Source organism: Chaetodon auriga, chromosome 24 (assembly GCF_051107435.1).
Source record: "Chaetodon auriga isolate fChaAug3 chromosome 24, fChaAug3.hap1, whole genome shotgun sequence".
Lineage (NCBI taxonomy): Eukaryota > Metazoa > Chordata > Actinopteri > Chaetodontiformes > Chaetodontidae > Chaetodon > Chaetodon auriga.
The window spans coordinates 5,799,342-5,811,704 of NC_135097.1; the positions used below are offsets into that span (position 1 = coordinate 5,799,342).

At 45.2% G+C, this 12,363-nt stretch overlaps 1 protein-coding gene across 2 annotated transcripts; it reads left to right on the forward strand.

The window, feature by feature from the left end:
- The first annotated feature begins 3,587 nt into the window (after positions 1 to 3,587).
- LOC143317094 (uncharacterized) lies at positions 3,588 to 11,594 on the forward strand. 2 transcript variants are annotated; one of them, XM_076725050.1, is made up of 3 exons: positions 3,588 to 3,759; positions 4,105 to 4,881; positions 5,893 to 11,594. In XM_076725050.1, the coding sequence occupies exons 1-3, from the start codon at positions 3,708 to 3,710 to the stop codon at positions 11,253 to 11,255; spliced, it is 6,192 nt and encodes a 2,063-aa protein (XP_076581165.1). In that variant the 5' UTR covers positions 3,588 to 3,707; the 3' UTR covers positions 11,256 to 11,594. The 2 variants fall into 2 exon arrangements, with proteins under 2 accessions (XP_076581165.1, XP_076581164.1); XM_076725049.1 differs by having other exon boundaries at positions 3,708 to 3,759; positions 4,057 to 4,881.
- Positions 11,595 to 12,363: the final 769 nt, after the last annotated feature.

Sequence of the window (12,363 nt, forward strand, 5' to 3'; positions counted from 1 at the left end):
TTGATCCAGACTGAAACATCTGGACAGGTTCACATTGCATTTTTGTACAGACATTCAGGGTCCACAGGGGATGATTTGCAATAACTTAGATGATCCCTTGAGTTTTAATCCGGCACCATAATCACAGCAAAGATTTATGAAAAGCTAACTGCATTCCCCTCAACCTCAGCCCCATTGCTAATTTGAATTTCTTGCACGCTAACATGCTAATCATTATTAGTGTAAGCGTGTTTGCTATGACCTTTATTGAGGTTTGAGAAGCTGAAGAAAGGTAAATGTCTGTCAGCTGCTACAAGGTATGAAATGTGTTAATTTAGCGTTGCTAATCTTGCACCTAAGTTGCATCAGCGTGTTGTTTGTCGACAGGAAAAGCTCTGACTGATTGTCTATTTTAACATTGCTTGTTTTAGCTTATTTCAGGGCTTATTAGAATATGATTTAATTCTGTCTGTCTTGTTTCTGGCTGTGCAGTCATTGTAGCCTCCAGTCACAGGTGTGGTCGGTGTGCTGGGAGTCTGCTCAGTTTTGATGGTTTGTGGTGGGATGTTTACCAGCTTTCACTTGAGGTGTTGCTTTTGGTTATCTTTACACATGTAGGAAACACCCTGTGGTATATCTAAATAGTCTAAATAAAGAGCCAGTTATGGAAGTTAAGCCACACCGACTGTTGTGGCCTCTTTATTGGAGCCCCTGTGTCTCCGTTCAGTTGTTAATTCCTGGAAGGTTATTTACAACTGCAGGTTCACTAATAAGCACCTGTGTGCCGGATTCATGAATGAATGACTGGAATAGACCAGAATAGAGTCCTGGTCTGATTCAGGATGCCGACCCTGGCCTGAAGCTGGAATGTGACAAAGTGGAGCTCAGCCTGAACTGGCCTGAGCGTGCACGCCCACTTAAAGGTAAAAAACTAAACCAGATTTTGGGGTTGTTCGCTAACAGTTGTTATTCTAATGCCAGTACTCAGGTGAATGTGGCATCAGTGAGCCGCAGTGGGCTCAAATCTGGCTGTAGGCGTTCAAATATAACAACTACTGCTTCCTCTTGCTGTTACTTTTAATACTTTTCGCATTTTTACAGGTAGTACTTCTATTACTACGTGTATTGCTGCTGCTGCTACGCTACCAAAAACATTACCGTATACTATTACCACCTTTATTCCTCTCACCGTTACTATTATTACGACTTCCTCTGATGCTACTTTACTAGTAAGACTTTCTGCATGTGCACAGTCTTATTTTCCACACTGGCACTGATATTGTGTTGGAGGGTAATAAAGAGCAAGAAATGACTCCAAAAACAATGAAAGACACAACTGTTGACGATGGACTGGAGTCACCACATTGCTTATTTCATTTCACTCGTTTAATCATCCGCTGCTACCATGAGAAGGAATTTCCATCACGACGACCCAAAACATGGACGTAAAAAAACAGCTTCATTTCCATCTAAAGACGACAGATGCAAGCTTCTAATGTTTTGAAATGATCGAGAAAAAAAAAAAAAAAGAAACTTTATTGGTTGTGCGACCTTTACTTTGATTCCAAGTTAGCAACAGATGTGAAAGCAAAGCTAAAAATACCCCCCGAGCTCCACTGCAGGATAAAATTACAGAGGAAACACTGTACTGTATGTTTCTGGGTTTCCCATTTCCACCACTAGCACTTATCTTCTTGATTGACCAGTTAATTTCAGGGGCAAACTAATCAGCAAATGCCAATGCAAATTTCTGTGTTACATTAAAAAGAAAAAAAAAAACAAACTGCGAGCTTCAGGGTTGATGGTAGCATTTTCTGGGCTGTTTTTTATTCATGATATGGAGTCTTTTAGATGCCAGGCAGCCTCATATTTGGAGGGAAGTGCTGCTGCTGCTGCTGCTGCTGCTGCTGCAGGGAGTCCAATAAAAAGTAATTCATTTGACATTTACAAAAAGCAGCACACATGTGAAAAGGCATCCATCACGGTAATATTCACCGAACACTTAACAGACCTCAAAACAACTCTGCTCGGGTTAATGGCGCCAAATCAATACGGCTGATTCAGTCCTTTCCATAAACAGGGTTTGTTTTTATTAACCCTGACTGGTGCTGAAGGAAAGGGTGAATCATCAAGGACATGATCTAATGTGTGTGTGTGTGTGTCTGTGTGTGTTTTCATGTAATCTGGACTGGACAGGAGAACACGTTGTACCATGTAATCAGCCAGCGTGCAGTGACAGCAGGCAGGCAGGCAGGCATGGGGAAAGGATGCTGGCTCTTCTCACAATACAAGCACTGTTATGAAGGAATAAAAATATCTGATGGTTTCATAAAAACACACACTCTGAGGGAGATGCAGAGCAGAAAACCACAAGTGATGGGTGGCACTTTAATTTAAGCCCTGTTTAGCATTTCTAAGAATTTCTAATGGTTTATAACACGCTATAATCTCGCTGGGTGCAGCTGTAAGGGCTTGTAAAGTCTTCATTGTCAACAACTGTAACTTCTCCTGTGAAGATTAGATTATTACAACTGCTTTTTTCACCGTAGTCCCACAGGAAGAGTTACAGATATTGACAAATAAATGTACTTATATCTGCTACTTTACAGTGCTTTATAAAGTGTTTATCAAATGAGGTTGTACTGCCTCTAAATGCTTAATAAAGGAAGGTTAAAGTGTTTATAAAAAGCTGAATATTACACTGAATCCTTTCAGTTTGCCTGTTGTGGCATCGGACAGCTCCTCACTCACGTTCCCTTTTAGCCAATCACGAACCAAACCACATACAGAGACGTTTCAAGCCTCACCTGCAGTCGCCCTCAGTGTGCCGATGCCAATCCCAGTCACCTGCTCCTCTTTCCCCAATTATCCCCTCAGAATAAATAACAGCCCATTTCCACCCAACTCTGTGCCAGATCATCTATTGTGCCATCACCAGCTGTAGCTCCTGGCCTTTTTCCTCTATCTCTGCCCGCCTTTTGGATTTCTGCCCTGCTGCTATCTGACTGCCTCCCTGTTTGGTCCATTTACCCCATTCTTTGTATCTTGGAGTCATGTTTATGGGTCTTTCTTATTAGAATCATATGTGCTTTGTTAATGCTGTATTTCACCGTTTGCACTCTCTATAAAACTAACTTCTGCTTGCTGTTTGCTCACTGTAGTCATGCTGTCCCTTAACATGCTTTGACAACATGACTCGAGGCAGGAACTCGTTACCACAAGGCCAAGTTAGCTCAGTTGTGCTTGTGAGTAGAGGAAACAGAAGTGCCACACATTCACCACAGGACAGCATCTGACGGTAAGCTGCAGCTCTCACCGTGAAGCCTACATGTGTGCCTCTGCACATACATGTTATGTATGTAAATGCGACTCCTTGCAGCTGTGTGAGGTGTGCATGTGTGCGGCGGTGTGTGTTCTGCATGTGTGTTTTGCGAGCAGGTGCATGTGTGTTGGTGTGTCACTAAAGCTCACTGTGCCATCTCTTAACTTCCTGTCGTCTTGACTGAGAACACGTTAGAAAACCACAGGTCGGTCACGTGACACGGCGTGTCTTCCACTGTCTGCGCTCCGTTTGTGCATCGCAAAGCTCCATTTTGGATCAATTAACGACGAGGCTGCTTCTGGGCTTTTTTTCACAATGACGCTGAAGAAATACTTCCTGTAAAATACGCACAGGAACCAAAAAGAGGAAGAGAAAGGACAAGAGGAAGACAGTGGACAGAGAGGGGATGGACTCAACAGATAAGACGTGTAGTCCAGCAGACATCGTTGCGAATGGTGGTGAGTTCACTGTTGAGCTCTTACATTCTTTGCCTTTTCAAGTATTCTAAATCTGAAATGAGCTTGTGTAGAGACGCATTCGTTTGAGAGAAAAGTGATGTGAATACTACCAGTATGTACTTTCTGATAGCAACTGCAGATTAATGTTCAGGTAATTAGATCAGACTGAGTTGCAAGTAAAGAATCTAAATGCAGTTCTTGAGGTGATGATATAGAAAGTTTCACATGCAGGTTTATGTATGAAGTTGAGGGTAGATGACTGATTGCTGTCACACTGTTGTGTTTTGTGTCATTCAGATTATCCGGTACGGTGCACTGAGGAAGTACTTCTCCCTTTCTTCACAGATGAGAGTCTGCAGGTCGCCATGGACTCACAACATCCTCCTGCCTCCCACAGCGTCCCTCCTGTTCTCCCAGAACTTAGACTGGTCCTCCTGGGCAGGAAAGGAGCAGGGAAGAGCGCGGCGGGCAACACCATCCTGGGAGGAGCGGGAGGGTTCGAGAGCGGGAAGCCCACGGAGGAGTGCGTGAAAAGGCGAGCTGACGTATGCGGGAGAAAAGTCACGGTGGTGGACACTCCGGGGTGGGAGTGGTACTACCCCCTCAACAGCACCCCCAACTGGGTGAGGAGAGAAACTTTGCGGAGTGTGTCGCTGTGTCCTTCTGGACCCCACGCTGTGCTCCTGGTGGTGCGATCCTGCGCCTCGATAACAGAGAGCTACATCAGTGAGATAGAGGAGCACCTGCAGCCGCTGGGAAAAGGAGTGTGGGAGCATACCATGCTGCTCTTCACCAGGGGAGACGAACTCGGCCTGGCCTCCATGGAGCAACGAATCCTGACCAGCGGCCCTGCGCTCCAGAGACTCCTCCAGAAGTGTGGGAACAGATACCATGTGGTGGATAACCGGAGCAGAGGAGATGGGACGCAGGTTAAAGAGCTAATAAGGAAGCTGGAGGAGATGGTGGAGGCGAAGAAGGATGGAAGCAGCTACTTAGAGATGAACAACACGGTACTGTTGGGTCTGGAGGCAGACGGGAAGAGGAGAGCGAGGGAGAGGAGGAAGAAACAGAGGCAGATGGAGGAGCAGATGCAGAAAGGGACCATTAAAGCTGCTCTAATGAGTGAGTTCTTCAGTTATTTGTAAACCTTCTCAAATCCTCTCAAATACATGAAATCGTATCACAATGAGACACAGAAAAGCTGTTGCTAGCATTACTGAAACTATAAATGAATGTGAACAATGGGTAGCATGACTAGGTGTGAAAGGTGTCGCCCAGTGTCAAACCCACAAAGAATTTTCAGCCGACTCTGCAGTTCCCTCAGCTCTATGAAGCCTTTTAGGGTCTTTTAACTTAATATATTGGTTTTCCGGCCAGCTTTACTATTTTGGTTCAGTGGCACCAGGCAGCAAAAAACTCTGATAAACCCACTTTGCTCGACCCATCCACCACCAAACAACAGAAACGCAAACTCAGCATCTAGCTGGTGACCACAGTGGAGCATTTGGTGTCTAAAGATGTAGATATTTACTTCAGTAGGAGGTTGACCAAAACAAGACCAAAACAGAGCTAAAAGGAGGGTGATAATTGGACTGGCATTCAGTGGCCACAAACACAACAGTGGCGAATGCTAATGTTGTCCTGCTGGATCTGTAGGTAGTGGCTTTTTATATGTTTACTTGTTTTCATTGCTTATTTTTGAACTCTTTTAGAATTAACAGACTCTGCAACACTGCACAGCCCATTTTAGTGCAATGTTTTGGTTGGATGGCTCAAACTGTTGAGTGTCACAGAGTCAGTCAACAGCTTTGATACCCACTGCATGTTACCTGCCAAGCACCAAACATAAGACACAGAAACAGTGGCCAAAAAGAGTGAATATTGGACTTGAACTCATCAGGTGTTCATGAATATGATGATGAAATTAATATGTAGGTGACTTGTTTGCCAACACATTAGCAGTTAACATCTTATTGATCCATCGAGCTAGCAGTGGCTGTGTGTCTGTTTGCTTGTTTTGATTGGTTTCTGGCCCCTTGAAGCCAACTGCACCAACTTCCTTCATTTTATCAGAGCTGAACTTTGCATCAGCACACAAAGATTACAAAATATGTTTACCTTTCTGCCTTCCAGGCGACGGTCTTCAAGGCTCAGAGCTAGATGCCCACCAGTCGTTCTCCAAGGCTCCCCGACGTTTACCTGAGGTCAGACTGGTTCTCCTGGGCGAGCGGGAGACAGGAAAGAGTTCTGCTGGGAACACCATCCTGGGCAAAATGGGCTTCTTTGAAGCCGGGGCGGTAACAGAGGAGTGCATCCGTCAGCAAGCGGAGGTGGCCATGCGGCTGGTGACAGTGGTGGACAGTCCGGGCTGGGAGGGAAGCATAGCGGGTTCTACACCTGAGAGGGTGAAGAGGGAGATTGTCAGTAGTGTGGCCTTGTGTCCTCCAGGCCCCCACGCACTCCTGCTGACTCTGAGGGTGGATACACTGGTGACGGCTGGACATGTGAGGGAACATCTGGAGCTTCTGGGCGAGGGCGTGTGGAGACACACAATACTGCTGTTCACCCATGGGGATCAGCTTCGAGAGGGGGTGGATATTGAGCAGCACATCCAGGGTGGGGGCAGGGACCTCCAGTCTCTGCTGGAGAAGTGCAGGGGCAGGTACCATGTCATTAGCAGCATAGATGGAGGAGGAAGAGGAAATGGAGACTCGAGTATGGTGACAGACCTCCTGCAGAAGGTGGAAAAGATGTCCGCCATGAACAGGTGTGAGGCTTTCTCTGGCCTGGTTCAGGAGGTCAGGGATCTGAGCCGACAGAGGAACGAGAAGTTCAACCAACGCCTGAAGGAAATGGGAGATAAAATGCTTCGTCAGGAGGTGGAGTTGAAAAATATGAGAGAGAGGGAGATGAAAAGCATCAGGTGGTTTTTTGACAGGAAGAAAAAGGTGAAATCCCCTGGAAAGGCCAACATTCAAAGGGAAGAAGAGGAGGATGAGGACAGGAGGAGTGAGGAAAGGAAGAATGACATTGGGGAGCTAGAGGACAGGATACAATGGCTTACGGAGGACAAAGAGAGAGAAATTCAGGATCTGAGCGTGGAAAAGGAGAGAATCTGTGTAGCACTAAACCAAAGTAGAAGAGAGAGAGACAAGGCAATGCTCAGTGTGGAGCTAAAAGAGAGAGAGATCGAGGAGCTGAAAGAAAGGATTGACGAGCAGCAAGTGAAGCTGCTCGACCTTGAATGTGCCAGTGTAGAAAATGAACATGAGAGAAAACAGAGGGAGGATGCCATTAAAGTGGAGAAACAACAGTGGAAGAGCAAGGTTAAGAAACTGGAGGATAATATAGAGCTGCAACAGAAAGAGAAAGCAGAGTGGATGGAAAAAGTTGAGTCTTTGAAAACAGAAATGGACGATACAAAAAGACACTATGATAATACTCTCGAGAGAGAAGCACAAGAGAAAAACAGGGAGATGGCAGAGATAGAAGAAAAACTAAAGACAGAGATGGAAATAAAACTGCTTGAAAAAGACAAAGAGCGGGAGGAGGTGAAAAAGAAAGCAGAAGAGGAGATACAGGGCCTAAAAACGCAGCATCGGGAAGAGATGATCAGAAAAATCAGTGAGTTAGAAAAAGTGATAGAGACAATGAAAGTTCAGCACCAAGAGGAGATCGACAAGAAGATGAAAGACAATGCAGAAGATATAGAAAAGGTCAAACGACAGCATGACTGCGAAACAAGGCGCATGCAGGAAGAAAAACAAAGAGAAATTGCAGAGCTGAAAGAGCAGATTGCAAAAGAAGCAGAGGAACAAATGCAAGCAAAAGAGAGAGAAATGGCAGAGTTAGAAAAAAGGTATCTCACCCAAATAGGACAAACGCTAGAAAACAAAGAAGAGCATGAAAGGATTTGTCTAAGTCTCAAAAAAGACCTGGAACAAAAGATGCAAGAGAAAGAAAAAGAGGTCGAAGAGTTAAAACTGAAACATCAGGAAGAAATGGTGAGAAAAATGAAAGATATGGAAAAAGTAATGGAGGTGAGGAGAGCTGAACACCAGGAGGAAATCAATAGAAAAGTGAAAGAAAAGGAGGCAGGTGTGGAAAGGGTGCAAAAAGAGTGCAGTGATAAAATGAGAGACATAGAGCAAGAAAGACAAAGAGAGATAAAAGACTTAGAGCAAAAGTATGTCGCCCAGATAAAAGAAAAGATGCTCGAGAATGAAAAAGAGAAGGAGCTGATGGAAGAAAACCATGAAAAACACATCCTGCAAAAAATGCAAGAGAAGGAGAGACTAATAGAGGAGTTAAAGCATCAGCACATGAATGAAATCAAAGAAAAACTGCAAGAAAAGGACAAGGAAACAGAAAGGATTGTTATGAATCTGAAGAAAGAGACGGAGCAAAAAGAAAAAGAGACAGAGGAGATAAAACTGACTGTGGAAGAAATGAAGGAAAAGCTGCGACAGAAGGAAGAGAAAGAAAATGAGAACTTAAACAAGAGGAAAGAAACGGAGCAACAACTGGAAGAAAAAGAGGAAGAAATAGAGGGGTTGAAATTAAATGTCAGAGAAATGAAGGAAAAGCTGCGACAGAAGGAAGAGAAAGAAACTGATCACTTGAATTATAAGAAGGACCTGGAGGAAAGACTGGAGGAGAGAGAAAGAGAAATAAATGTGATAGAAGAACGCTTAACAGAAGTTGATCAACAACTGCGGCGGACAGAGGAGGAACGAGAAAGAGATCGTTTACATCACGAGAAAGAGACGGAGCAAAAACTAGAAGAAAAAGACAGACTGATAGAAAAACTGAATCAGCGCGTGAAGGATGCTGACGAAATCCTGCAAAGAAAGGAAGAAGAGAGGGGAGAAATTCTTCTGAAACAAAAGAAGGAGGCAGAGCAACGACTGCAAGACAGAGAGCAGGAGATGGAGGAGACGAAGGTGCAGCTTTTCAACGACATGGAGAGAAAACTGCAAGAAAAGGAAGCTGAGATCGGAAGTCTCAAACAACAGGCCGACTCCAGGGAGACGAGATGGAAGGAGGAGCAGAGGAAGAAGGACGAGAGAGGAGAAAACGAAATGAACCGACTGATAGAAATCATCGACGAGAAAACACAAGAAATAACGCGAGCGCAACGTCTGCTTGAAGGCAGAAACAGTGAGATCGATGAGGCAAAGAAGACGTGCGCAAACTACTTAAAAGAGATTGAAGAGCTGAAAGAAAGCAATAAAAACCAAAGTTCCAGTATCATCGAGATGCAGCAGCATCACACGGAGCAGGAGAGGAAAAAAGATGCCGAAACGATGGAAAAACTTCAGGAGAAAGACGAGGAACTCCACCAGCTGAGGCAGAGAGACGCAGAAAACGAGAGAGAGCTCGTCCAACTGAGGCTGACGATCGAGCAGACAAAGAGCGAGCTGAAGGAGCTCACCAACAGGATGGAAAAGGAGATGACAAGCATGATTCAGGAGTATGAAAAGGAGATCGCGAGGAAGAACGAGAACATTGAATCCATCGCAAAGGAGAAGGAGTGCGCGGTGAGTCACCTGCAGGAAGAGAGTCGGAAAAGCATCTCAGACGTCACAGAGAAATATGAGGAAAGTCAGAGGAGGGTCGAGGAGCTGCAGGAGCAAAATGAGAAGATGAGAAACGAGGCGGAGAATCTCAAATTAAAGTGCGAGGAGCTGAGGAAGGAGAGAGAAGAAGAAGTTAGGAAACACCTCAAGGGATACGAGCAGCAGGTAAAGAGCATAGAGACAGAAATCCAAGGCATTCTTAAAGAGAGAGACGTGGAGGTCAGGGTACTAAAGGACGCCAATGACAAACTGCAAGCAGAGATAGAAAGGTTGAAAGAGAGAGCGGGAGAGGCGGAAAGGCAGATGGACGAAATGACACAGCTGAAGGAGAAAGAAAGCCAGTTCAGAAGTAAGAACGAGGAGATCGAAGTTAGGGAAAAAGAAGTGAGGGAAAGGGAGCAGGTTGTGAGCAGAAATGAAGAAGAGCAGAGCAAAAGAGGACAGGAACTTGATGAAAGAGAGGCAGAGCTCGTCGAAAAAGAGGTTAAGTTAGAAAGCAAGGAACAAGAACTTAGCAGGTGGCAAACAAGTCTAGAAAAGCAGCAGGAAGAGCAAGAAGAGAGAGCTAAACACGAGCAAGATGTGAGCATGAGAGCGCAAAACATCAAGAAAACGGAAAGAGAGCTGGAAAGCTTGCTTAGTGCTCTGGAGGGCAAACAGAAAGAGCTAAACTGTCACGGCCAAGATCTCCAGAAGAAGGTCAGAGGGCTGAAGGATCAAGGCAAAGAGCTGAAGGACAGGGAGCATTACTTGAGAAACGAGGAGCAGGAGTTGCTCAACTGGAAGTCAGAGCTGCAGATACGAAACGAGCACGTAAACTCTACAACGCAGCAGTTAGATGAGATGGGGAGAGACTTGGCTTTGCTGAAGGAGGAACTTCACAACAAGGAGCAAAAGCTGAAGGTGTTACTTAACAAGCTGAGCAAATGGGAAGAGAATCTTAAGGAACGGGAGGAAGGGTTGCTCAAAAGAGAGAAAAGAGAGCTAGAGACCCAGCAACAGGAGACTGATGACAATGGGAGAGTCTTTGAGACGGATTCTTTTGATCTGACAGCTGCCATTGAGACATCAGAGGACGAGCTGCTTTTAATGTACCAAGAGGTCAGCGAGAGAGGGGAAAAAGGAAGAGGAGAAAATGCAAAGGACGAGGAGGATCAGAGGATGAAAACAGCTTCGTCAGCTGCAGAGAGCAATAACTGTCATCCTGAAACCTTCAGAGAGATAAAGACGGCCGAGGGAAAGCAGGGGATGAGAGGAACAGGAGTAGAGACGAGGAAGAAGAAAGGCAGAGACGACCTGGAGGTCATACGAGATGTCCAGTTTTTATCTGCAAGTCACAGAAGTTCAAACAACAAAGAGTGCCCTGGGTCGGATCTGAGGGTGCTGGTGTTAGGCGAGTCCTGGTCGTCTCGCTCCCCAGGTGGAGTCAGCATCCTGAGTGGAGAGGCGTCCAAGCACGACGGGTCTAACTTCAGGCCTTGGAGAGGTCAGATAGCTGGGCGACGCCTCTCCGTCGCAGAGCCGCCGGGTCTGAGGTGGCGAGACGGACCTGATCCAACTAACAGGATGCAAAGGGAAAGCATCCTGGACAGCATCTCGTGGTGTCATCCCGGCCCTCACGTCGTCCTCCTGCTCATGCCGGCCTTCTTGTCCTGCACACAGAAGTACAGGAGAGCAGTAGAGGAGCACATGAGTTTGCTCGGGGACGAAATTTGGCAACGCGCGCTGGTGCTGTTCACCTGGGGGGAGATTTTAGGGGAGAGCGCAGAGCAGCACATCCTGAGGAATGGGGAGCTGACGGGGCTCGTAGAGAGATGTGGGGGCAGGTATCACGTCGTGAGCAGCAAGAGAAGCAGCTCTGTGATTGAGAGATTATTTGAGAAGATGGAGGATGTGGTGGCTTTGAACAGTGTGTAAAACTGTCATGTAAAAACACGTTTTTCATCTTATGTTAATATTTTTAAATAAATTGAACCTGTGGTGGAATACGAACTGAGATCCTTCATTTGCTGTAAGAGGTATTAAATAAATCTGAGGGGTCAGGAGGTGATAAATGCTGCAGGAAACAAGAAAAAACTCATTTCCGCAACACAAATTTGGATTCTTTTTTATGCTTTCCTCCAATTTTTGCTTTTTTTGGTTAAATATTTGATAATTTAGGCTTAAGTGGAACTGCAACAAAAGGCCTCAACCCAACACTTAGCGTATAAGCTTTAATAAGCGTATCATGTGTTTTTCCTAATGTGAAATCTTAATCTGAAAAGCAACCAGTTACGACACAATAGTTAGAATATTTCCCTCTGAAATGTGGTGGAGTAGAAGTATGAAGCAGCAGAAAAGGGAAACACTCCAGTAAAAGTAGAAGAACTTCAAAATTGTACTTGAGAAAATGTTTCCTTCCACTACTGAACTTAATATCCTGCTTACTGAATTATTGATGGAAATATCCTGAACGTGCTGCAAATCTAACATGATTTTCTAGATGAACCTTTGCTGACCTGCACTGTCACCGTCCACCAAACAGAGACGTTCACACTCTCTCCACAAGATGGGGACGTTGCGTCAGTGTAGACTCCCTCCCTGAACACCAAAGTAATCAGTGTTGAAAGTCACTGATGACAAGGAGTTGATGGTGAAAGTATAGAGAAGCTAGTCAAATATTTTTTTTTTTTTAACCATGTTTTACAATTTTCTGTGTAAATGGCTACTTCTAAAAGGAAGAGTACACAAAGGCTGACTAGCAGGCCTGTGCTCCATCTTGACTGGAGGCATTTCAGGAGAACCAAACCGTCTCGCAATTATAACCCCAGGAGGCCTCCAGCACGCTGAGAGGACTCCTGCTTTGACAAGTAAATTATGACTCTTGATGAGAGGAGTACGGCTTTCTCAGAATGCAATTTTTGACAGCCAGGAAAATGCGGGTGGATACATACAACAACTTCCATCATCCGCGGAGCCAGATGCAACAGCCAAAAACACTCGTGTGCAATCATCAGGCTAAAAATTATGGAGTGTGAGTGCTGGT

Bases quoted from the DNA above. Each gene is read 5' to 3' on its own strand.
- LOC143317094 (XM_076725049.1), top strand. From the start codon at position 3,708: ATGGACTCAACAGATAAGACGTGTAGTCCAGCAGACATCGTTGCGAAT. The intron at 3,760-4,056 runs GTGAGTTCACTG...TGTGTCATTCAG, and splicing joins AGACATCGTTGCGAATGGTG to ATTATCCGGTACGGTGCACT. The intron at 4,882-5,892 runs GTGAGTTCTTCA...TCTGCCTTCCAG, and splicing joins CATTAAAGCTGCTCTAATGA to GCGACGGTCTTCAAGGCTCA.